This window comes from Medicago truncatula, chromosome 4 (assembly GCF_003473485.1).
Source record: "Medicago truncatula cultivar Jemalong A17 chromosome 4, MtrunA17r5.0-ANR, whole genome shotgun sequence".
In the NCBI taxonomy this organism is placed as follows: domain Eukaryota; kingdom Viridiplantae; phylum Streptophyta; class Magnoliopsida; order Fabales; family Fabaceae; genus Medicago; species Medicago truncatula.
The window spans coordinates 17731128-17757180 of record NC_053045.1 but is presented as its reverse complement, the minus strand read 5'-3'; the positions used below and the strand labels follow the sequence as shown (position 1 = coordinate 17757180).

The window sequence follows — 26053 nt, the reverse complement described above, 5'->3', positions numbered from 1 at the left end:
CACATATGTTAAAGCACCTAACAATCTATGATCTTAGTTTCTTACGAAGTGTCATGTGTCTTGTGTGTCAAGTTTTATTGAAACCTTCTTTAAGCTAGATGAATTGAATCATGATTTGATTCATTTGGGTTCTTTGTTTTGTTCTTGGTTGTTTGGGACATTTTGAATCGTTTCATGCAAATTATGATTCATATTACTTTGATTCGACTCAAGAAATATTTCAAATCAATGAATCATTCATTTGTCCTCTTTTCCCTTGTGTTTGGCCTTATTGATTCGTATCAATGTTCTTTGAATTGATTCAATCTTCATATGGATCTCACTGATTGGATTCATACCCTTATATATATACAATCTTGAATCGTATCAATATTCATTTGTAAAACTTTTGATTCAATTCAGGTATTCTTTGAATTGTATCAATCTTCATAGCTTCATATTTTCCTATTTTCAAGTGTCTGAATCGATTCATACTTAATGTGGTTCGAATCAGGTCGTTATTTTTGCCACTAATTTTGCACTTTCCACTCATGTCTATATATAGCTTCTCACACTCACCTTCTAACTTACTAAATCAATTTGCAAATATCACTTTTGAGTCTCCAATCCTCTCTCTCTACTTGTTCTTGAGATTAAACACTTTTTTTGAGATCTTTGTAGAATTTGAGGCATAGATTGCTAGAGTCTATAGGCTTTGTACATTGGTTTCTTTCAAGGATCTTGATTGAGGATCAATGGTCTAAAGGAAAAGAAAGATCTATTTTCACCTCCAAGGGGAATTTTGGGGGTTGTTTATAGTCTTTTCAACGGTTCAAGGGGATCCAAGCTTCGTACATAACAAAGATGAATTCACGGTGAAGCAATTCAAGGGATTGCGTGGAAGCTTTAGTTTCGAAGACCTAAAGGCTCTCCAATTTCAAGAGGACTTGAAGATTGGTGGTAGTGTGGTTGCTTAGGATTGAAGATTAGGGAATCAAAGAAATCTTTTGTAATCATAACAATTTGCTAACATTTTTCAACATAGTGAAAGTCCTTGATAGAGACGTTTTCTATCAAGAATAATGGATGTACCCTTAGCGAGGACGAACAATGGAAACCAATATAAAACGCGGTGTTCTTCTTGTTCATATTCCTTTAAATTTATGCATATATTAATAACATATGAATTCCTTGTTGAAGACGTGTTAAATTGATTGTGAACTTTCATTTTTTACATCACTTAATCTCAACTACTTCAATTGAGATTCTCACAATCTTGTTTAAAGTAAGCTTCAAACAAAGTAATTCATATGTCTTCTGTTCATTAGTTGTTAGTGTGATTTGTTGTTAATAGGTTTGATTTGAGATTGTTTAGTTTTGGGATTTGAATGTATCTGTATTGATTATTGATTTGCTCCATAAGACTAATTATTTGAACCTCTCAATTCATTTTTGAATCTTATTTTTTATTCATTATCTTAATTTTGTTTTCCTCATCTTACACAAATTTAACAATCATACTCTTGTTAATCCACGCTTTCGTAAAACCTTTTGAAAAACGAAAAATGATATTCACCCTCTTATAACGCACTTCCTAGTTCGTCGTATAGACCGACAAAAAATACATTGCTTGCCATACCTCATTAAGTAATTTAGTTCAATAATATATTAAAATGCATGTGTAAAACTTTTATAAACTAACGATAAAATTTTGCGTTTTATCCACTTAAATTTAACCTAATTGATAAAAAAAACATCTGGGTAATAATCACTTTGGTTCCTCAATGTGTAATAAGTAGTCACAACAGTCCATAGTTATACATTATGTTAGTCAAACTAGTCTCTGACGCTAAAATAATACTTTAATACTCACAATAACTTTTTTCATATAAGATTGACTTGAAAATAAGTAAGTACTTATAAGAATTGATATGAAAATAAATAAGTACTTATAAAGATTAATATCAGAGACTATTTTGAGTCAGAGATTATTTTGAAATTTCAATACATTAAATAATTGTAATTTACTCATTACACATTCAGAGACCAAAATAACTTTTAACGCTAAAAACATTGCACTTTTTTTTTTAGGAAAAAGACATTACTTAATATATTTAAATCAAATATAAATCGTGAACACTCATTTATTTGGGCACGTACAACAATGAAAAAATTAAATGATAAATAAATTAGTTACTTGTACAAAAAAATGGTCACATAATTTAATATTCATGTGAGTGTACCTGTGTGTCCAAATCTTTTACATTTTTGTTTGTATTTCTCTATTTATTGGTTAATTTTTTAGTCTTATTTGAAGGAGAAAAAAAAAACAATAAAGAGATAGTTTTCTGAAAATAAAAAGAGATAGAGCGAAACGAGGTTTTGAGTCACGTAATCGCTTGATTGATTCGCATAGCACAAGAAACCCTAGATACAAAATTCTAAATTATCCATTGATACATTCTCTACTCATCAATTCGATTTGAATTGTGTTGTGTTGTTAGCTATGGACGCTCAACGAGCTCTCCTCGACGAACTCATGGGTTCAGGTACGTACTACTCAATTCTTGTGAATTTTCCACTCATTCGATAAATCGATCTCATTGATTTTTGATTAATTCAGCTCGAAACATGACTGAGGAAGAAAGAAGGGGTTACAAGGAAGTGAGTTGGGACGATAAGGAAGTTTGTGGTTTCTATATGGTTCGCTTTTGCCCTCACGATCTCTTCGTCAATACGCGCAGTGATCTCGGTCAGTCAATTCAACAATACCCTCTATTCATCACCAATTAATTGTGTTGTCGGGGTTGGGTTTGAATCCCGGACCTATATATTATGCATTGTCCTACCAACTGAGCCAAACTCACGAGGACTGTATTGTGTTTGTTTATCAGAATGAAAATCACTTTTAAAAAGTTGTTATTTTGTTATAAAAATGATTTTTTTTTTTTTTTTTTTCAATATGAGAATGAGGAAGGACTTTGGGTCTTTTTGGATTGGCTTATTTTAGAGCTTATGCGAATAAATAAGCATTAATGTAGTATTTATAAGTTTGTTAAGGTAGTTTATGAAAAAAACAGCTTATGAATATACAATTTTCGTTAGTAAGATCTTATGAATTAACATAAAAGCTTAATTCTTTGCACAAGCTCTTTTCAATCTAAACAGGCCCATTGAAATCAACTGCAGCCCGTGATTTTCAAAAACATTGTAATTGTAGTGTGATATTGCATCCATGGTATTTTGTGTCAATTCAACTATACTGTTTTTGTAGTGTGATCCTGGCCAATCTTTGATTTTTTGTTGGTATTTGGCATAGGAAGTAATATTTTGATTAAGACTTGTGTTTTGAGTTGTGAGTTGTTTGTTTAATTTTATATTAAATATATGGTTTGTTTATACTTATATTATTCATGTAACTTGTCCAAAAAATTATTAATCTTGGAGATCCCGCTACCCCACCGCTCCGCGCCACTATCCGGGATTGACTACCTAGGTGTCAATTACTGTATTAGATTGTTGCCTGCATGAAACAGAATGAACTTTATGATACAAACATAATGAACTTTATGATACTGTTGTGCAATTTCCTCTTCTACTCTAAAGATCTTATTAACTGTGATAGCTTTGGTTGGAGTTTTTATCTATTTTTTAACGTGTTTAAACCGATGCAGGAGCTTGCCCGAAAGTACATGACCCGAAGTTGAAAGAAAAGTAAGCACATATATTTATTCATCAATAACTTTTGTTTAGTTATTAAATAGTTTGAGATTTCTGGTGATGTGCTGTGTGATGCTTCTGTATTCTTGCTGCAATTATTCCTGATTACTGTCAGAAAACTAATATGGTTCTGCGTTTTAGACATGTCTTCATAAAGATGTAATTTTGATTTTTTTAATTGTTGACTCAGCCACTGAGGTTTCACATATGCGTCTATTACAAAAATGTCATTAGTGTTGCTCTTCTATCTATGTGATTAAGCTATCTTAGTGCTGTGGTGCTTTTAGAAGCACCGTAAGTATACCTTAATTATTTTTTTTGTTTATGCTTTTGAGTGTATGCTACACATATTAAATTTGAATGTCAATTTCATGACTCGTTCAATTGGGGCTATGGTCATTTGTTCAAATACCATTAAAAGTGCACCGTACCAATATTGCTTCCCTTTAAAAGTTTCTTATCCTTTGCATATTTTACTGTCATGTATGGCATTTGATAACAACATATGCCTATGATAATTTGGTCTGCGTAGTTCGTGCAGATGCCTATCTGCACATGGTTGCTCTATTGTGCAGAATTTACTGTCATATATGTTCATCCATGATATGCCGATAAATAAAGCATAAAATGCCAGTAAATTGTTTTTTGATTTCCCATAATTGTGTAACTGAGTTGCAGATTTAATTAGTTTTACTGTTCTGTTGACTTCAGTTTTGAGAATTCCCCAAGGCATGATGCGTATGTGCCTAAATTTGAAGCCGATCTTGCTCAATTTTGTGAGAAATTGGTAGGCCACCTATCTGTTGCCATCCTCACTCTACATTAAAAACAGTTGACCTTTGCTTGTATGCTGATGTTCTTCATATTTTCTGGTAATAATCACAGGTGATGGACTTGGATAGAAGAGTAAAACGTGGACGAGAACGTCTTAATCAAGAGGTGGAGCTACCACCGCCGCCACCACTGACAGCTGAAAAATCTGAACAGTTGTCTGTCCTGGAGGAGAAAATAAAGAACCTTCTGGAACAAGTTGAATCTCTTGGTGAAGCTGGGAAGGTTGATGAAGCTGAAGCTCTTATGAGAAAGGTGCTAAAGATGATGTCACACCTTGTTCCTTGTGTATACTATTGATGATTTGTTAAGTTTCTATGACCCCAATCATAGAAATGAACTTGTGAAGATTTATATTTGAAATATCCGTGACTGAGATTCTCGTGAATTTATTTTTTCGCGGGATATTTTTCTTTCAGGTGGAGACACTTAATACTGAGAAGGCAGTCTTAACACAACCTCAAAATGAAAAGGTGTTAATGCTTCAGGAGAAGAAGATGGCACTCTGTGAGGTATGTGGTTCATTTCTTGTGGCAAACGATGCTGCAGAAAGAACTCAGTCTCATGTCGCAGGAAAGCAGCATGTTGGCTATGGTATGGTTCGTGACTTCATAAATGAACACAAGGTAAGTTTTATCCTAAATTAATCTATACATTTATTAAATAAAATCTTTCTTGAAATTAGTTAGTATATTTTCAGATTGCTAAGGAGAAGGCTAAGGAAGAAGAAAGATTGACTCGGGAAAAAGAGGTAGAAGAGCGAAGAAAACAAAAGGAGCAGGATCCTGAGAGAAAGAGACGGAGTGATTCAAGTGATAGGGAGAAATATCGTGATAAAGATCGAGATAGGCAGCGTGATAGGTACAGAGATAAAGACTCGGATCGTGAAAGATCTCGGGAATATGAAGGTAGAGGTAATCGAGATCGGGGAAGGGGGATGGTTTCTAGGTTGAGGAATGAAAAAAATGGAAGCAGAGACAGGTACCACAATCGGAGCAGATCACGTTCCCCTATTAAGCATAACTACAGAAGGTCTTGAAGTTGTGTTTGCTCCAAGTAGTGGAATTTCTCGATAGATGTCAGAATTTAAATTCAAAAGAGGTAGACCTTAATATCCCAAGACTTATATAAATATGTGTTTTTGGAGTCTTAAGTTTTCTCATCATCAAAGGGTAAATTTACCTTTTTCCCATCTCAGAGCTTTCTTGAGACTATACAATCTCCCTTTCATCAATATTATTAATGGAGTAAAGGGTCGAGGTAGGCATTTCACCGTTGTAACTTCTCTCATAAATTGGTTTGCGTCTTAATTTTAAGTTATTTATGATAATTCATCTCAAACATTGTGTGTAGTCTTTCTTTACATGCATTTTCTGGAAATCATTTGACTGAGTAAAGATGTCAGACACAAAATTACATGAGTGATTGTCATTGCCGCAAAAGTGGATGATTTACTCTTGTTTTGAGGTAACATGTGAATCTTATTACCTTGAGGCAAAGATTGGTATTTGTTCATAGAAATGTTTCTGTTTGCCCTTTTTGTATGTTTCATTACTTTTGTTCCTTAAGTTGATATAAACCAGCACAGGTTTATAAATGCTGCTTATTCTGACATACATTTGACATTGAACTACACTCTGAAGGCACCTGTTTAGAAGATATAGGTAATCTTACTGAATTTGTTGTTAGGCACTACTCGAATCCATGGTACTCATACTCATAATTTTATTGGGGAAAAGATGATTGCATGTTGTCACCTCAAAACTCAGCAGTTTTACTTTGAGTTTGTCCAATTGGTAACTCGTTTGGAATGGTGAACTACCTCATCCTTAAAAAAAAAAAAGTTTGATGTGCAAAATACTGTTTTAATTGAACATATAGGACTGGAAAATACAGGTATTTAGCCCTTTGCCAAGTTAATTTATAGAGACATAGTCATTTGCAAGAAAAACTGTCATTGAACAGGGCCTTGGGATGCTTCGTTTTTTGTGAACAAGCAAGTTATTGTCTGTGCGATTGGAGGTAATTGGCTCTCATATCTGTTAAGAGTGTTTAATTTGGTGTTCAGGAACACACAAATGTCGTTGTGAATTATGATATTTAATTGCTAGATAGCTTCTGGACGTGATATGTGCAGGTAAATAACTGCTTCATGATGGGAGAAACAACACAATGAAAATTTAGCTTATTCTTTTTAGATTGTGAAGAAAGTGATGTTACATTACTCAACTGGAAGTCAAAACGTTGGTAAATCTTGGTAGTACTTTTGAAATTCAGTCTTAATAATGATTGTAAAGTTCCACGAAAATAAAAATGAGCGACTTTGAAATAATTAGCTGCCCTTATCTTGCGTGATTTCATTTTCTTGTCGTCGTCAAGTTTCCATCTTCTCTTGTTTGAGCTGTTCCCTCCAAAATGAAATACTATAAAGCAAAAATGATAATTAAAAATTTGATGTCTGTAGATTAATTTTTGACCATGTGCATTGACCTTTCAACTACCACTTTTGCTTAATGGAAATTATTTATAAAAAAAAAAAGTAGTTAGCATATTTATTGATAGTTATTCTAGCATAAAAAATAACGTTTTGATATGTTATACATAAGTCTCAGTGTTAATCCAATTACGTATACTAACAAGTTTAAAATTAAATTTAAATAAGCTCCGTATTTGTTATATGACTTGATAATCCATTGTGAAACTGTCCTCGTGAGTTTAAGCTCACTTGGGAGAAACAATGCATAATATATGAAAGGTTTGGGGTTTAAATTCCAACTCCAAAAAAAAAAAAAAAATCCATTGTTGTGAAACTGAAAGGATGATCTTCTTTTCTAACTGTCTTAAAAAAAATGTGCGAGGGCAGAATTTTATTTTTTTGAAAGATGTGCGAGGGCAGACTTGATTAGTTAGTTAATTGAAATATGTTTATAAATTAGGCTTAAATATCCAAATATATCCAAATTACATGGACGGATTGCATATTTAAACCTATAAATTAATAGTAATGTATTTACATTGATACTACTATTTTCAAGTGGATTGTAGAAAATTGTCACGTTTATGGTGAATTGGTTAAGATCTTCGTTCAAGAGTTTCTAACCGAACACGGCGATGTTTTGGAAGAGGATTCGGTCTTGTTGGAACAATTAAGAATCACACTGTTCCTTGTCAAAAAAAAAAATGACACTGTTTGCTACGTATAAGATAGGGTTCTTCAATAAAATAAAATAAAATACAACAAAAGATAGGGAAAATTTACACTAATCTTCTCCGAGGTTTATGTGAATATATTCCATTAACTCCGACCATCTTTTGTTAAAAATATAAAAAATGAAAATGCTTCTTTCTCATGAACATCCAATCGCAGATGCAGCCATGCTACAAGGGATCCATTATTTCAAATTTGCTTTGTTCATTGTTCTGACTTCAGTTGTTACTTTATGCTGATGTTATGACATTTCATTCTTGCAACTCCAAAGCTTAATTCCACAGCAACAAACAAATATATCTTTATAAATATAAAAGATGTTTTACTTATCCAATTATTTTATTTTATTTTATTTTTATAAAAAGTTTAGTTTTAACAGAGTAGAAAAGGAGGTTCTTACAAGTTTATGAGAATTTCGGGTAGGTTAATGTCGATTACAAAACTAGAAGTGTGTATGTGTTGTTTAAAGTGACGTCATGAGAGGTTTGCGCAATTTTCCCAATGATCTATTGATGACGGTAATGAGACAACATCTACAATCATATGAGATAGACTTGGGTTTACTTGTATGTAGGGATGGGAAAAGTTCAGATCGATTGATAGGTTCTACGACCTCGCCTACGTTAGGTCAAGCTAGATCAAACTTTAAATAGAGAAGAATTGGTGTTTTTAGAACAATAAATGTCAGATGATTGGGTAAAAGTAGAAGAAATAAATAAGTACATTTAGATGGTGAAGACTGACATTCAATATGTTGGAGTGTTGGTTTGAACTAGCAATGCTCCACTTTTCAATGTGTGAATTTTTTATCATTAGACTTTAAAAAAAAGAAACTTGAAGAACTGAACCTACCATGTTATAGATTAGAGAAGTGAGTATGATTGTGCGGTGGATTCTGAGAAAAGATATACCATGATATTCATGCTAGTCCCATTGGATATTCATTAAGCAGGTAATCCCAAATTTTTACGTATCCACGGATGTATATAAATATCCATGGAATTTTCTTTTTAAAAGTTATTTTTAAAATTACCTAACACTTAACAAAATTTTTGTGCTGGAAGATAGGAGAGGTGTATTTCTTTGAGGTTAAAACAAAATTAGACGTCTACTGATTTTTTCTTTAAACAACGATAAGATACTTGGACGATTCTTTCACACTTAGGTTGCAGCTTCCTAGATTGGCCTAGCACACAAGTGTGGTAGAGGGAGGGGAAAAAAGAACAATGTAGTGATATACATTATATGCGTAATAACGAGTCATAAATCTATATGAAAGAAGTTATATTCAACAAAAACAAAAAATGTTCAATCAGTAAGTATTGCCGATGTAAAAGAATGTTCTCCACAAGATAAAAACATATCTGTAAAAGAGGGGAGATGCTGGAAGTGCTCGATCATGAATCTAAATTCAGCTGCCGCATCTTACATACAAGGTTTGCTGTTGGCAGATCTAGTTGGTTTGCAGAATCTGTCTTCAAAAGATCTTTTAGCTGGTCTCTTGAGGTAGAAAGGCAACTGTGAAATGTAGCCAGAACTGCAGGGATGGGCATTGACAGAGCGGAAAGAACATTACTAAGATAATCAATATCAACTGATAGCTGCTGTGCACCGCGATCTGTAATATACTGAATCCCACGCAACTGTTCTATGTAAAGTGCTGTTGCACCCTCTGCAACCTGAAATTTAATACAATCAGCATTAAATGTGAGTCATATTCACTACTCCGTATGTGCAGAAAGAAAAGAAATTCATGGTCTAAGTAGCATATGACAGTTTGAATGATTTTGAATAATTCATTTTTCACGAACAAGCCCCAATAAATTACTCCCTCTGATCCTCTTGTCACTTTTGTAAAAAAAAATTGTTCCTATTTACTTGTCATTTTCAAAGTTATGCAACATTAATTACTGTTTTGTCAATAATACTCTTAAATATTTATTACAAAGAGAGGAATAGATGGAATTAGATTATAAATAGTTGATTCTACGAAAAAACAAGTAATTCCATCAATAGTAACAAAACTTGTTAGTTTTTTCAACCTAAAATGGTAACTAAAAATGAATGGATGTAGTATCTTATTCAACTTTTGGAAACTAAGAAACTTAGCCCTGTCTTCTTAACTTTTGAGGAAACTTTACTACTGTGTTAGAAAAGGAAAATTGTTTATTCTAAGCTAGCTGAGTATCATGTAGGCCAAATATTGATCTCAGACACATATATCTCAGTAGAAATTAAGTTGATATTGGGTCATAAATATTAGCTTTATGCTGAAGCATGCAGATTAAATTGCAGCAGAAAATGAAGCTTGATTCACACTATTTCAGACAAAAGAGAAAATGTACTCTTCCTAACTACCAATCTTTCTCGAAGTCTTTAGTTATACCTTGAACATCCATTCTGTTGCAAAGAACTGCGCTTCATCATTGGCTTCACTGCTAGATATTCCCTCAGCAAGGGGCTCCAATTGTTGGGGTAAAGTAAGAAGATACTCACCAACACTAGTCACATAGGACTGTGGATATGCACTGAAGGTAGGGAGATGAAAAGCACCCTGTTCCTCAACTGATGACCATATTGGCAAACGGGACACATCGCTGAGTCGTTGCCGTACTTTAGATATGAGGACATCATATACAAGTTCATTAACAGTGTCGGCAAATGCTGCAACTCTTTGCGATGCAAGGGGAAGTGCATGAAAACGAGGATCTTTAGACTGCAAATAAATAATAAAAAATATATTTATGTAATGCCGGAAAACATAAAAACAAAAAATATATCTGAATAGATAGAAACAAGTGTCAGCACGTAGCAAAAGGAACACCAAGGCAGCCTTTTCGTCTTAGAAAGCAATGATTTGCGAAATAAATGACATTCATTGTTTTGGTTGAGAAAAGGATGGTCAATTAAGCTTGAAAATCATGAGCATAAACTTTTAGCTGTGGCTTAACTTTGCATTAACCATATGCAGATTACAACCAAGTACTCGATGAAAGAAAATGTCATTTTTTCCCCATTTATTTCATGCTCTTAACATTTAGTTCTATTTAAATGAAATAAAAGAATAAATGCTTTTTCACCTCCTATTCAAGGAGGGAACAAGAGGAGGCAGATTAGAGTCTGAAGCAGAGAAAACAGTTTCATAGAAGTCTTGCTTATTTGTTTTCTTAAATTATACGACCGTCGTCCCTACATGTAAGACCCTCTTCAGAAATTTTCTTGTCGCTTTTTATACGACACTCTTTGAATTTTCAACTGCAATATTTTTTTTTACCAGCATACCCCTATTTATTTTACAATTTTTTCTACGATCAACAATAAATACTATGAGGGGAACATAATCTAGTTCTCTCTCTTGAAGGATAAATTTGTAAAACAATATCAATTATCAAATAAATTTAATACCACCACCTACTTTCTTAATTCCTGTGATTTAGGCAAGGGGTTACTATATTTAGGGACGGAGGTAGTAATATCTATCAATGTGAATAATAAACATCATATTTTCAAGGCTCTTCTCAATCCAAATATTAAGAATAATCCACTATCCCTTCTATGAATTTCTAAACCGAAGAAATAAAAATGAGACTGCGATAAACCTAATCTTACATATACCTGATTCAAAAGGCTGAAGAGTTTCCTGGCTTTCTCAGGCACATCAACCAGCCGTAGTGTTGCCATGTCTAAGGCAGCCCTTCCACCTAAAGATGGCTCCGCATTGTCATTACCATTTATAGTCTGGTTTTCATCTAGTCTTGAACCAAATGCTGAAAAAGATAAAGTTGTGCTTAGTCTAGCAAGAGTAGCTCTTAAAGATGCTTCAAAGACAGAAGATCTGCTTGTTAAACTATCTGCAACTGTAAGGATCTGCAGTGCCCCTTGAACCATGGACCATTCCTCCTCATTTGAGATCAAATCAACTCTCCGTGCATTTTGGCTTCCATCTTTCTTCTCTGCCTCTTTCTTTCCAGTACCATCGCCACCATAATCCACACCACAGACAGTTCTTAGTGACTTCAGAGTTTCTTGTAGAGTGGAAATGTATTTTAACATTATGTCATCCAGGGCAAGAATCAGCTCATCCGCCTCAGAACCTCCAGTGAAGCTGATGCATCTCTCGGAAGATGCTTCAAGAAGTATAATAACTTGAGCAATAGACTCCTCCATCCTACGAACGGTTTCACTGAGTTCAACTCCTTGGGCTCCTACCCCTCGAATTACAGCTCCTCTTAAATCTATTCCTGCAATCTCAGAGGAAAGGATGGCACGCTCCATTTGTCCATACCTATAGATATTCCAAAAAAGATAGTAAAACAGAAGATGTTTCTACGAATTAGAAAAGGGTATAATAAATGCTTATATATGAGAAAATTGTCCAGGCATCTCAAGTCTCGACAACATAAGATCATTGTTGATCAACATTTATGTTAATATTTCTCTTATTTTATTCTTCTAATTTTTAGAAAGAAAACTGTGAGATATGAGGTTAAAATGCATTTCCATAGACCCGTCCATTTTTCCACAATATTGAGGCCATATGTCAAAGGGAATGAGCAGACAGACTTGATTCATCAAACAATTTCAATTATGTTTCAAATGAAAATAAGTTTTTACCTCTGTTTAAACGATTCATATGGCAAGTACACAGCTTTCAGCACATCCATTAAAATTTGTACATCAGAACCAGAAAATAAGTGCTGAATATTCCTTGCAAAGGTCCCCGTGATACTGTGTAAATCAATCAAGGCCTCCAGGTGCTTTGTCTGAAGCTTAATACCCTTTTGCATGTCCCCAGATAAAATATCTGATAAACCTACGAAGATTCATGAGCTAAAATATCAATTGATTTATAGGGTTAACACCGCATAATGTGGTTAACAATGGCAATTATCTTACACTTTTTGCTAAATGAAAGATATAAGCTAAATTATCAATTTTTCAACTTACATTACTCTCTATTATAGATTAAACTCAGATGGTCAATTGGAGAGAAAAAAAAAAAGGGAATGAAATGTACAAATATCATGGTCCAGTGAGACAGGTGTTAGAAGAACCAATGAATGGATGGATAGTTACCGAAAATTTGAACTGGAAAATGATTCTTGGGTTTCTGACATACTGAGGCTCTGTTTGGCAAGGTCAAACCACTAGCTTAGGATAACTTATAGATAAGCTCGTACGATCAGAGATAGACTGTTTGGTAACGATTTTCTCTGATCAGCTGAAAGTATTATTTCACCAGCTTATAGGATTTATTGAGATGTTACCTCAAGTAGCGTTTGAGCATATATAGCTTATAGCTCACATTTTCTCTCATTTTTACCATCATTATCTTGTTTGATTTTTTTTTAATTATTAATTAAAAATATATTTTATGTCATTGTAGATTTATCAATTAGTTCAACCGTTAATTTTACCAAACACTTCAAATCCAATCTGCTAGCTTATTCACTATCAATTATCAGCAAGCTTATTCGATACAATCTTATTCGCCATCAACTAGCTTATCTACCATCCACAACTTTTTACCAAACAGAGCCTAGATCACTCAACCAGAAGATAAAATTTTGTACAGAGTATACCAAGAAACTGAAATGATAAGATAACCATAAATTGGAGAAGAGATCCTTTCAAAATGGTACTGAACAATACAGAAGAAAACAAAATGACAAAATGATAAATCTACTAGGAAAGGAACCCTATGCTCCACAGCCGGACTTGCCCGACCCAATTATCCTCTCAATTATTACTTCAAAAAATCAATGCGGATAACAGTTACTGAATAGTGAATACATACATATTAGCTAAGATTTTCTCTGACAAAAAAAAAAACATGTAAAAGATTCACGAACTACCTTTAGCCAGTGCTTTTGTTTCTGGAACAGCATCTCCAATGGCAAGGTTGATATGAGATATGAAACTTGCACCTATAGCCATCATAGTCTCACTTAGCAACCTCGGCACAAGAGTTTTATAATCTTCAGGAAAAGCAACCATACACCTGCAAACAACAATTCAAATGTTTTTATTACACTACTTGAATATGCATATTTAGTCAATATCATTTTGTGCTAGCTTATTTTTTTTAGTAGGTGGACATAGAATATTAAAATCCACTAGCACCAAGTTTTGAGTACAGAATCACTGGTCAGGCAAACCATTTTTGGATGGATAAGAAACTTGCAATTTAACTAGCAAATGTTGACATCTGACATGGACAATCAAAATATAGTATCGGTGGTGCTTTAATCAATCATTTGTTCAACGGTAAAAACAATAGAAGAAAACACGGATAATTGTACCATTTCCATTCTTGTTCAAGATAAAGTAGTAGCTCATCATAAAAGCTTGGTAACCAATTGGAGAATGACAATGCAGGTGGAATTGACTGAAAACCACCACCACTTGAAGTCCTCTCCATTTCATTCTTCTCATTTGCAGACTTATTAGCCCGTTCTCTTGATTCAAAGTCTTCCCAAAGCTGCTTTATTGGTTTTAGATGTACCTTTGAATATTGTGATTCGAGAGACTTAAACCTTCCAATTCTAATGAGAATTCCACGCAAATCTTGAGCAGCATCAACCTAAACAACAACAAGAACAAGATCTCAGACAAATTAAATTCAAATCATAGGATGTAAGTCCATGGTGTCAAAAGTACACATAACCTTGCGATTGGATAATGCATCGGTAAGACGAGGCTGCACCATTGTGTCTAGCCTATCCTCCAAGACTTGAAGCTGCTTTCTTATGTTGGCAAATTCAGCAACCTAAATACATAGAACATGCAAAGGCAAAAAGAAACGTTATTTATTACATCAAGTAAATGTACCGAAACTCGATATTTTCCATAACCAAAAGGGGAAAATTAGTACCTCCCCAACAGCAGACAAGCAATGCCTCATATTAGCCAAAGTTTCAGCGGCACGAGGGAGATCACCACTGGCAAATACATCTTCCACCGTCGAACTCAATTGAGTTAATCCAGCAGCATCCTGTGGCCACATTATATAAAAATCTGAACGAACTATATCATATTTCAAATTTCAAATTCAGTATCTCTACCTGCAAAGTTTCATATGCAGCTTCCATCCTCTGCTTGACTACATCGACCTTAGCGAGTGCCGATATAGACTCAGACGAAGATCCCTCCGCCTTCTTGAGTTTTTGGAGGATGGCGGAGACAGCAGAACGGAGAGAAACGGCGTCATCACGGAGACGGATGACATCACGAGTGGCGCGAGGGACACGGAGGAGTGCGGCGGCGCTTTGTTCTTCAAGAGAAGCGGCGATTTCCTCGGAAACCATCTGGAGTTTCATCTCTAAATCGACCAGATGTTTGTCTAAGGACTCTTCTGGGTGTCGACTCTGACACGCTGAGTTGATCCATTTCTTTGGGTCGAAATTCTCGTTCGAGAATGGACTCAAATCCACCATCATCTTTGTCTTCACTCTTCACATTCACAGATCATGAGATCAATGCTAGATCCATCAACAAGGCAAGGAAGGAAGATCTCTCTCAGTTTAACTTTAACATTTACATATGAAAGAGGAGGTGTGTAGATATGATATTTGACAATTTTTAGATAATTTTCTCATACTTATATTATATCATTTTTCTCTCTCATTCATTCTTTTCTCTCTATTGTTTGTTTGTTTTTCACCGATAAGAATAAAGAAAAAGAAGGTTGTCATGAAAGTTGTACTAAGTGGTTGTTCAAATATCATTGTTTGTTCTAAATTTATTAGTATTAGTTTTTGTGTTAATAAGTCTGGAGTATTTGATAATTTTTAAATAGGTCTTTAAACTAAAAAAAAGTTGTATATTTTTTTTAATTAGAACTCGATCACCCTGAATAAATAGTTTCTTGACCTAATTTACATTTTTAAATAGGTCTCTAGGCGAATTTAGACATGTAAAAGTTGGTCAATCTAAAATGAATTTGATCAGCATTTTTTTTTTTAAGTAATGAATTCGATCACCTTAAATATTAATAAACAAAAAATAGGGTTAAATCCAAGTTATAAAACAAACAAACAAACAAAAATTTATCGTTCCTTAAAAAAAATATTGATTGTCAAAAACTCTTTACGAATATCACTAAACTTTACATCGTCAATAATGAGCTCCGTATGTTGATTCCTATCGTTGTCGGTCACAATTGAAGAAACGAGCAGTCTAAATTCTATTTTCCAAATATTCATATCCTTTTGAGATCTTTAACATAGTCGTAATCTCTTAGCATTGAAAATCATATATACCACAATTAATAAGATTAACCATGAACACAATAAACTATGGAATATGTTTTTTTCTTCATATTACTAAAGTAGTATTTGTACTATTCTTATGTTTAAAAAACATAGGAATAGATATATATAACATGCAATATGATATCAATCATAGAAAGTCGTCAAAATAGAGGCATACCATCTTAACATGAAAAATCATATGTAAAGTTTAAATATCTTCAAAATCAGATTTAACACAAGTGAAATACGATTATTTGAACTGAATAAGTAAAAACTTTTCAACAAGACATAATCATATGTAATATTTACATATCTTCATTCAGAGCCACAAAAGACCTTTGGATGATGTTCTTTGAGAAATAATGGTTTCTTAAAGATCATAAAAAACAATTTTTATTTATTTATAAATTCTATATATTAAAATACAACAAATGGAAAGGAAAAAAAAAAAAAAGACCCAACACCTTACAAAAAAGTCAAATACCATCTTAATACAAAGAACATCTTTTTAACAAAACAAAAAAGGTTAAATAAAACAATTCATGAGAACATCCTTTATAAAAATCCAATGAGAATAACAAAACCTAAAATGCAAAGATGAAACTTTTAAGAAATCAACCAAAGGAAAAAAGGAAAATACTCTGCAAATGCAAGGTTATGTGGTTTCAACCACTTAAATGCATAAGTTGAAGAGAAAATAAAGTGACAATAGGTCATGCATGGTTTCAAATTTATGGAAGAAAAAAGGTAAATATTAGAAATAAATGGAAGCATACCTCAGATGAAGATGAAGCCGAAAGAGTTGTTGATGTTAAAGTTAACCTTTGGAAGTACTAAAATGATGAAGAAGGTGGTTTAGTGATAGAAATGTTGGGAAATAGAACACACGTGAATTAGGCCACATAAAGTTCCTAGACCCATACCTTTGCAGATCTGTCTTGAAACTTGTGCAGGAGAGAGGAAAGTGGAATTGTCACTTCATGTCTATGCTTTAGGGAATTTTGCTGGTCTTTTACTGTACCAACTCCCATACGTGTCTAGTTCTAATTGAATGAGACTCGAGTTAGCATTTTTGCTTTAGCTTTTCACTTACTGTACTGTTCAATCATATTAAAGCATGTGCTGGAAACGAACTTTCTGAACTTCATAATGTTCCTTTGTTTCACTTAGGATGATTTGTAAGACTTCTATTTGATGTAATCAGATCCTAATAGTAATACATCAATGAAGTGTAGTGTGTATAACATCTAGGATGATATTCTTAGAGAAATATTCCTAATGTTTTGTACTTCAATTGTTCATAAGTCTTAAATGAACATTGAATATGCCTTTTCACTTTTATCCAAATAAATGTGTTTAAACCTTGATTAATCTAAGTCATTATACTTTTATTTATGTCATGTGAACCTTGAATGTGTCTTGATAATATTCATGTGTTTATGGGCTTGTTTTTGATAATCATAAGAACAACCTTATGAAATATCTTGAACCTTCTGAACTATGTTCAACCTTCTGAACTCTGAATGGGTTTATATATCTTAATGTTCTTTGATTGCTTGCTTTTTAGTTTGATTTATATTTTGTTTTTGTCTTAGTTAAACACCCAAGAACACAAATTAAATACCTAGAAACTAATCAAAGCCCAATAATCCTTTAATTATCAAGGTTTGTTATCCTTAAAATTAATTAGGGATTTGTCTCAACAGCTACAACTATTTTTAATATAATTCTTATTAAATTTAATATTATTTAATCATTTGATAAAAAAAATTGTGCCTCAATGATATTGTTAATCCAAGTCCGCTTCTGATTAGAAACCATATATACCACAATAAGGTCCCGTTTGGTTTGAGCTTATTTTAGGCTTATGAAAAATAGCTTATGTAAATAAATAGGTTTTTATTTTAATTTATAAGCTCTCGCTAACGAAAATCGTATCTTCATAACCTGTTTTTCCATAAAATAGCTTGAAAACTTATATATAATACATAAAAACTTATTTATTTGCATAAACTATTTTATATAAGCTATAAAATAAGCTAATCCAAACGGGCCCTAAATAAAATTAACCATGAGCACAATAAACTATGAAATATGTTTTTTCATATTAATAAAGTAGTAAATATATTCAAAATCAGATATAACGCAGCTGAAATATAGAGTTTACAATGAATGAGTAAAAACTTTTCAACAACAAAAAATCATATGTAATATTTAAATATCTTCATTCAACGCCACTATAGACCTTTGGATGATGTTCTTGGAGGAATAATGGTTTCTTTAAAGACCATAAAGAACACTTTTTTTTTTCTTTCATAAAACACCATATTTGAAAACACAACAAATGCAAAGAAAATAAACCAGACCCGATACCTTACAAAAAAGCCAAATACCATCTTAATACAAATAACTATTTTTAACAAAACAAAAAGGGTTAAATAAAGCAATTCATGCAAAGAACATCCTTTATAAAAATCCAATGACAATAACAAAACCTAAAATGCAAAGATGAAACCTTTAAGAAATCAACGAAAGAAAAAAAAGGAAAATACTCTGTAATTGCAAGGTTATGTAGTTTCAACCACTTAAATGCAGAAGTTGAAGAGAAAATAAAGTGACAATAGGTCATGCATGGTTTCAAATCTATGGAAAAAAGGTAAACATTATAAATAAATGGAAGCTTACCTCAGATGAAGATGAAGCTGATAGAGTTGTTGATGTTGAACTTAAGCTTTGGACGTACTAAAATGATGAAGAAATCGGTTTAATGATAAAAATGTTGGGAAATAGAACACACGTGAATTAGGTCATCACATGATGTGGAGCTTTCTCTTTGTTTGAATACATATTGGATTACGAAAAGGCCTTTGTCAAGGGTAAAATGGTATTTTTGTATGTACATTACTTTGATAGATTGAAAGTGTCGATCTTGGAAGGAGAGGCAATGGCCGTATTGGAGGCAATCAGGTTTGTTAGCAGCAAATGATGGCACAGTGTCATCTTTGAGTCGGATTCGTGCAATCTTGTGAATTCTCTATCGTCTTAGTGTAGTGGAGTTTCTGAATTTTATATGCTACTTTCAGTTATTAAAGACCAACTATCTATAGATTTCAACTTCGAGGTGAATTTTATTCGGCAATAAGCGAATATGATTGTGTTGGAACAAAATGTGTTTAACATTACCCTTTAGAGTTTTGATGATAACAAGGTATTAAAAATTGTCAATTGGATATGCTAATATTGTGTGCAGGACCATAGACAAAAATTTAGTGTCTCTTTGAAGCATAGGTTCTGGAAGAACAAATTAGAGCAATGGAATCAACAAGAAGGAAGCTTGAAGCATCTGAAGAAAAGAGGTTCTGAAGTCAAGTGCTCATGAAGTGATGACGTCATCAAAAGCAAGTTCATCAAAAGTACCTCATCAGAAGCAACATCACCAGAAGCAGTTTTCGTCAAAGCATCTAAAGATCATCAGGAGCTGAAGATCATAGAAGATGAGAGAATTGAAGTTTCAAAGGCTGTTCAAAAGATTTAATCACGCCTGGCGTTGCAGAAGACCAGAAGAGTGAAGCAACAACTAATTCAAAAGGATTTGAAGACATTGGATGCTTGTTCTTTGAAGAGCGTTGAAAAAGGACAATTGTACGAAGTGTACAACCACTACCTCCACTACTCTGTTTGTTTCTGCATCAGGACAAGAATAACAGCTATGCCTGCAACGATGTTCCTCCAGACTTTAAACGGATTTGAAATTGATCCTTCATAGGACAATAACCAAATCAGGCAAAAGATCATTGGTGATTTGATCAAGCTTCAAACGACTCTTTTTGATGTGCTGGCAATTCACAACGTCTCTTTCAAACCTCTATATAAAGAAGTGAAGACTTAGAGAATGGCAAGACTCATACAACAATTTACAAGTGCCAAAACTCTGTCAAAATTGTTCTGCATCAAAAGTTCACTTAGAATTTCTTAACAACTTTCATATCTTAGAAATTCTAGAGTCTTAAGAGTCTGTATCTGATTTGTATTGTGAACACCACTGATTGTATATCAAGTTTCAACCTCAAACATATTTCTTTGTAATTCTGTTTGAATAGAACTCTCTTGCTTGTGTGCTTGAGCATAGGAAGTCTCTTGATTTAGTTCTTGAGCATAGGAAATTTCTTGCAGCTGTGCTTGAGTAGTTTGAAGTCTCTTGCTAGTTTTAGCAGTGAGCAGTTGTAATCAGATATTACATTTTTAGTGAACCCTCCTTGAAAGTGCAAGGGGGACACGACTACTTCCGGTTTGTGGAAGGAACCTGTATAATTGCTTTGTGTCTTTCTTCTCTCTCTCTCTCTGAACATCTTTTTAGAAGCTGAACTCTATCTACTTCTGATCAGTGACTTCAGTAGGAAAAAATAAATAAAAAGCTAACAGAATTCAACTCCCCTTCTTGTATTTTTCTCACCTTCAGGTTGCTCACTTGTTAGCTAGGGCAGTCAGTTCTTGGGCTAACCATGTTTTTGAGTTTTCTCCTTTTTGTATCGAACCCTTTCTTATTAATGATATGAGTTAATTTAGCTTTTGTAAAAAAAAAATAGGGGTGTACATGGGTTGGGTCAACCTGAAAAATCTGTTCAAACTCAACAAAAATGGATTGGGTGGAGTAATTGAATGAATATGGTTTCTAAAAATAAAAAACCCATAAAAAATAAATGGGTTACGGTTAAAACCATTGCCAGACCCAAAAAACCATTTATCAAATAATGTCAACATTTTTTATTTTATATTTTCATAGGGAAGAAAGAAAATACTAAAGGTTTTGGTGATAAACCAAGTCATATTTTCAAAACTAACGTAGTGCACCATATATATTGAAATTGAAAATCAAAACATGCTAGAGTTATAAATTAAGATGTTACACTTTTTAATTTATTTCGATGTTAATGCAATTTTATGTCATACAACTTTAGTTTATAGCAAGTATTTTATGATGTAGTTTATTTAATATTATCATGCTAAAAAACGAGTGAAAATAAGTTACACATTTTTTTTAAGAAAATAAAAAAGTAGAACAATTTTTACTCCCTCAATCAAAGGTAGAGCAATTTTTATGAAAAATTATGAGAACTCATCATTAATAATTTAATTTTAAAATAGAAAAAAAAATTGATAACTCACTATCCAATCCAACCAAACCCAAAAATTAACGGGTTTATTCAAACTTATCCAATATATTATAGGCGGTTATATTACCTCATCTAAACCAAGTTTTAACTTTGATCAAACCCAACTTACACAAACCAACGTATAAGCTCAATTTTTTTTTTTTGGGGGGAAGATCACACTAGGCATTGGCAAAACATATGGCCACGTGAGCAGCCACTTATTAACTTGCTACCCAATCCATTAGTAAAAAGAAAAAAAAAAAAAAAAACTTGCTATCCAATCCATTCTAAAAAAAAAGAAAAAGAAAAAGAAATTGACTTGCTTCCCAAGTCTGTAGATCTTTCGAGAATCTTTCACAACCGAATCAATATTTGAGCTCTGGAACCTTCCAGTCATTTCTCCAGTACCTTCTAGCTTCTCCCATTCACTCCCTTCAAATATCACTCACTCTCCCCTCCGAATCGCTACACAACGAATTTTCACTATTCACTCTCTCTACTCTCAAACAATCGTGAATCGTTTCCTTCCAATCTCTCAAATGGCTTCTTCTGTTGCAGTCAAGCGAATTTTCTCCTCAGGCCTCCTCTCCAGGTCTCTCCGTCCTGTTGCCTCTTCCGCTTCCCGTTCATTCAACACCAACGCCATGCGCCAGTACGACGAACGCTCCGATGATTCCAATGTTGCCGATTCTCGTCGTGCCGATCGCTCTTTCCCTCGCACTCGCCGCGACGATTTCCTCTCAGGTAGTTGTTATCGCTCTCTCACTCAATTAATCAATTTCAATGTTAAATACTAAATACTAAATACTAAATACTAAACTCTTGTGTATGTTTTTAGACGTGTTTGATCCGTTTTCTCCAAGTAGGAGTCTGAGCCAGGTGCTGAACATGGTGGATCAGTTGATGGACAATCCATTCCTCTCTGCTTCACGTGGGATTGGTGCCGGTGGAGCTCGACGCGGCTGGGATGCGAAAGAGACAGAGGATTCTCTGCTTCTTCGTTTGGATATGCCTGGACTTGGTAAGGAAGATGTGAAGATCTCTGTTGAACAGAATACCCTTACTATTAAAGGTGAAGGTGCTAAAGAAAGTGAGGAAGATGAAGAAGGTGCACGTCGATTCTCTAGCAGAATTGATTTGCCTGAGAAGCTTTACAAGATTGATCAGATTAAAGCTGAGATGAAAAACGGTGTGCTTAAGGTTGTTGTGCCTAAGATGAAGGAAGAGGAGAGGAATGATGTGATTAATGTCAATGTCGAGTAGTAGGTCAAGGTTTTTCTTTTATTGGTTATTTTCACTAAGACATTTTGTTAGTTCTGCACTAGTTGATGGATCTAGGTTTTGTTGGTGAGTTATGTTGCTATGTTAAAGCTTTTGAGACCTTAGCTTTTCATTGTAATAATCGTTTTTAAAGTAATGAGTTGAGTTTTTTTTTTTTTTTTTTTTTTTTTTTTTTGTAAATCTGATTTTGTGTTTGCTTTAATACCATATTTCTCTGAAGAATGTCATGTGATGATATCTACTATAGTGACATGACCATATCAGCTTATAAATGTTGGACTAAGTCATAATTTGAGGGATTGCAAAATTGGATCAATTGGGTCTTAGAGGTATAAAAATTCGTTGATATATTAGTATAAAGACTATAGACAAATTGTTTCTAAGTTGATTACGAGGATTACAATTAATCTTAGATAAATTTTGATACCATCTTAGAATCTGGCGTCTTGATTTTTTTAGTGTAGGATTTTACTTCAAATTGCTGAAGTATTTAGTTATTCTCATTTGTTGGTTGTGTGGAACACTCTCCTTGTCACACATGAGTGCTCCTCGTCACTGGGTTAATTCTGCCAAACAGGTTTTGCAGGAATTTGTTGCACTTAAACTTGTTTCTGATGCTTTTGACAGCAATCTTTAAAGCATGGTTTTGATAAGTGATCAAAAGTGAGTTAGTGTATGCAAGTTACATTGAGTCATTGTTACTTCATTGACTGTTGTTTGTATGGCTAATGTATATATGGTTATTTTTTCATGTGCCTTTTTGTTGATGTATGTTTGTGTTTTTCAAGTGTTATGCTAGAATTTTGCAATGGAAATTCATAATGGCTAGTAGTGAAAAATAGTTGTCTTCAGGTGCGTTTCCTATGGATATATAATAGTGATAGTCCAAGTGTGTTGAACAGTGACAGCGATTATTATCCTAACTCTTTTCATGTTTTGGGAAATGATCTTAATTTTAGTTTTACTGCATAGAGCACTCAATTTTCTCGATCTGGCTGGTTCCCACTTTGTTTTGTCACACAACTAGTTTTCTCTCAAGGGAACTTTTGGATCAAGTATCATGTTAGTGGTGGCTAGACATCTAAAGCAATCGCTAGCAAAACTACGAATTCACTTTGACGATTGGGGAGTACATGCATGAAACCATTATCAAAAACATAATAAATTTATAGATTAGTCATCCTTTTTTTTTTTGGTACAATATATTAATCATCCTTAATTTTCCAATTTATTTTTCAAATTACCTTGTAGACGGCCAGAATTGATTATCGGTTACTTGGACATTGTTCCAGCACTTCTGATCAATAATCTGAAAACAACAAAAAATAACTTAAAAGTCTTCTTGTCATTAACATGATAAGCTAGTACATATTAGTGAGATTGTTTTTTTCCTTGCGATTTTAAAAACTCATGTAACTCTACCAAAACATCCTTTAACAACTGATCATACAACACAAATAATGATGATATATGGCCAAAATAAAATTTACAAAATTCTAAAAATCTTATCAAAACTTAAGATGTTATTAATCTATATATTTTGAATATGTTTTGCTAACACCAAATCCAACAGCTCTACATGATGACGGCGATTATTTTTAAGAGGTTTTGAAAAGTTTAGATGAGTTGTGTTTCGAGGGTTCACTAGAATTAGGGCAGATTTCAAGACTTAACTAACAATATTAGAGGTACGTACAAATTATTGAAGCAAATAGGTTTCGCGGCGAATTCAAATCATGAAGGTAGGCAATGGTATGTACCAGAATCATTGAACATTTAGTGATTTAGGAATAATAAAAAAAACAAAGAAAAAATTACCTCATAAGTAAAATAGGATTCCGGATGGAAAGAAAGATACTCCTTTTCTTTGGTAGAATTATTGTCAAGAGCAATGATATTTGTACATCCATTCCATGACAACTTTAGTGACAACCTTGTTTTTCTCTCTTCTTATTGATCAAAAACAATGGAGAGAGAAAAATGAAGAGAAATGATAAGACCATCATGTGAGTATGAGAGAGAAAGTTGTACAAAAGTTATCACAAATTGATTGTGCAAATATCATTTCTCTATTGTCAATCATGGGTCCCAACTCCATGGTGTGAGAAAAGAATTATCTTTCTTAAGAAAAGATGTGAATCTTGCATCAATCATTATTTCCTTAGTAGCATGATTATCACTAGTAACAACCATATCAATGGATTCACTTTCTTCCGTCAAAGCATGTTTGCGCTTCATGATTCTTGGTACGAGTATTGAAATTATGGAGTACTGTACTTATAACTTGGTTAGTCCAATACAACAAAAAAATATTGGTAGGCGCTTAAATATATAGTGATGTTGTTAATTTACTTCCAAATATCCAAAAAGTTATGTCAAAAAATAAATCTAAAAAGATCAATTTTGAATGAAATAATAAAAAGGATTTTGTCAAAAAATATGTGTGTGATTTTTTTTTTTTACAGAAATATGATCTACGATTTGTTAAAATAAATATATAAATAGGATCAACGAGATATGGTTTAGTTATAAGAATTTTGAATACAATTGTAAAAATAATACTAATTTCTAACAATATACAAAAAGGATTTTTGTCATACTACCAAAAAATAATAAAAATCTCTAACAATATATCATTCATTTAAACTATTTTTAGAATAGACTTCACTTAGTCATTTACAAAACTTCTAACCCTACATGCTCTTTTTAGAATTTAGAATAACTCCACATGAGACAATTTTTCAAGTTAATCAACTAACACAATCCGCTAGATATATACACCATACTATATATCCTACAAGAATCAAAAAAAGTCTGCTCTAAAACTGTACGCCCGATGCAAATGGAAATTTAGCATATGGAAATTTAGCATCACAAACTATGTGTGAATCTGTCACACAGATGTATCCAGATTGCATAATCCTGATCACATCCATAGTTTAGAAACGTGGCATACAAGCAACAACTTCCAACTCAAAAAAATGTGGTCCCATATAACTGAAAGAAAAAGATAATTGTTTATAGAACAATACCCTTTAGTTTCCACCAGGCAAAAAGGAGGGGAAAAAACGCCTAGAAGTTTTAGTCTACAATGAGCACATAAAGCCCTTGAAAGACAAATGAATCCAATTATACAAAATTCAAATATCCCTCAATTGCAACACTTTGAGCTGAGGCCATGGGACATAAATTTTCCACTTTTACTCTTTGATCTAAGTTCTTTGATGGCAGTAGAGGATCATTCTCAGTATACTGTATGTTTATTGATACACTTCTTAATTAATACCTTCCTTAACAAGCTCTTCATATATATTTATAGATGTCTCTGCCAAAAAAATCAGCTCAAAATTTAAGGGAGTGCATCTTTCTTGGACTTGAAGTTACGCCACAACTCTTCTTCATTTAAGGGACCAGTATCAACATCACCATTAATCTTGAGGCATTTCAAGGAATAGCTGATAGGATAAAACCGCAAGTGCACGGTCTTATCGAAGTAGTAATAAAAGAGTATCATTCCGACAAGGAGTAGTTTAATTCAATTAACCTTTGATGATGATTAGAGGAGAATCGAGTTGTAAGTTTGGGGTTTTCAAAGGATTGAAAGATAATATAATAAAAGGAGCCATGGG

The 26053-nt window shown here is 33.3% G+C and overlaps 3 protein-coding genes across 6 annotated transcripts; 2 read left to right on the top strand and 1 right to left on the bottom strand.

The window, feature by feature from the left end:
• Nucleotides 1-2297: 2297 nt before the first annotated feature.
• Nucleotides 2298-6862, top strand: LOC25479448 (luc7-like protein 3). 3 transcript variants are annotated; one of them, XR_003008680.2, is made up of 9 exons: nucleotides 2298-2528; nucleotides 2603-2731; nucleotides 3654-3693; nucleotides 4411-4486; nucleotides 4585-4785; nucleotides 4950-5156; nucleotides 5231-5631; nucleotides 5729-6552; nucleotides 6668-6862. XR_003008680.2 is itself a non-coding variant. In XM_024774858.2 (7 exons), the coding sequence occupies exons 1-7, from the start codon at nucleotides 2486-2488 to the stop codon at nucleotides 5567-5569; spliced, it is 1035 nt and encodes a 344-aa protein (XP_024630626.1). In that variant the 5' UTR covers nucleotides 2298-2485; the 3' UTR covers nucleotides 5570-5717. The 3 variants fall into 3 exon arrangements, 1 of the variants encoding a protein (XP_024630626.1); XR_003008679.2 differs by having other exon boundaries at nucleotides 5729-6862; XM_024774858.2 differs by lacking the exons at nucleotides 5729-6552; nucleotides 6668-6862 and having other exon boundaries at nucleotides 5231-5717.
• Nucleotides 6863-8952: 2090 nt separating this feature from the next.
• LOC25479449 (conserved oligomeric Golgi complex subunit 7) lies at nucleotides 8953-15305 on the bottom strand. Its single transcript, XM_013588153.3, has 9 exons — nucleotides 14803-15305; nucleotides 14613-14732; nucleotides 14406-14507; nucleotides 14041-14321; nucleotides 13594-13739; nucleotides 12353-12551; nucleotides 11354-12023; nucleotides 10125-10454; nucleotides 8953-9417 (listed from the first exon to the last, which is right to left on the bottom strand). Exons 1-9 carry the CDS (start codon nucleotides 15175-15177, stop codon nucleotides 9136-9138), a joined length of 2505 nt encoding a protein of 834 aa, XP_013443607.1. The 5' UTR covers nucleotides 15178-15305; the 3' UTR covers nucleotides 8953-9135.
• Nucleotides 15306-21459: 6154 nt separating this feature from the next.
• LOC25479450 (heat shock 22 kDa protein, mitochondrial) lies at nucleotides 21460-22581 on the top strand. Of its 2 annotated transcripts, none has more exons than XM_013588155.3 (2): nucleotides 21460-21890; nucleotides 21982-22581. In XM_013588155.3, the coding sequence occupies exons 1-2, from the start codon at nucleotides 21683-21685 to the stop codon at nucleotides 22404-22406; spliced, it is 633 nt and encodes a 210-aa protein (XP_013443609.1). In that variant the 5' UTR covers nucleotides 21460-21682; the 3' UTR covers nucleotides 22407-22581. The 2 variants fall into 2 exon arrangements, with proteins under 2 accessions (XP_013443609.1, XP_013443608.1); XM_013588154.3 differs by having other exon boundaries at nucleotides 21464-21887.
• The last annotated feature ends 3472 nt before the right edge of the window (nucleotides 22582-26053 follow it).

Coding starts and splice junctions, on each gene's coding strand:
- LOC25479450 (XM_013588155.3), top strand. CDS start 21,683: ATGGCTTCTTCTGTTGCAGTCAAGCGAATTTTCTCCTCAGGCCTCCTC. Junction 21,891..21,981: donor CGACGATTTCCTCTCAGGTA/GTTGTTATCGCT, acceptor GTATGTTTTTAG/ACGTGTTTGATCCGTTTTCT.
- LOC25479449 (XM_013588153.3), bottom strand. CDS start 15,177: ATGATGGTGGATTTGAGTCCATTCTCGAACGAGAATTTCGACCCAAAG. Junction 12,024..12,352: donor TATGAATCGTTTAAACAGAG/GTAAAAACTTAT, acceptor GAATATCTATAG/GTATGGACAAATGGAGCGTG. Junction 10,455..11,353: donor TCTTCAGCCTTTTGAATCAG/GTATATGTAAGA, acceptor ATTTATTTGCAG/TCTAAAGATCCTCGTTTTCA.
- LOC25479448 (XM_024774858.2), top strand. CDS start 2,486: ATGGACGCTCAACGAGCTCTCCTCGACGAACTCATGGGTTCAG. Junction 2,529..2,602: donor CGACGAACTCATGGGTTCAG/GTACGTACTACT, acceptor TGATTAATTCAG/CTCGAAACATGACTGAGGAA. Junction 4,786..4,949: donor CTGAAGCTCTTATGAGAAAG/GTGCTAAAGATG, acceptor TTTTTCTTTCAG/GTGGAGACACTTAATACTGA.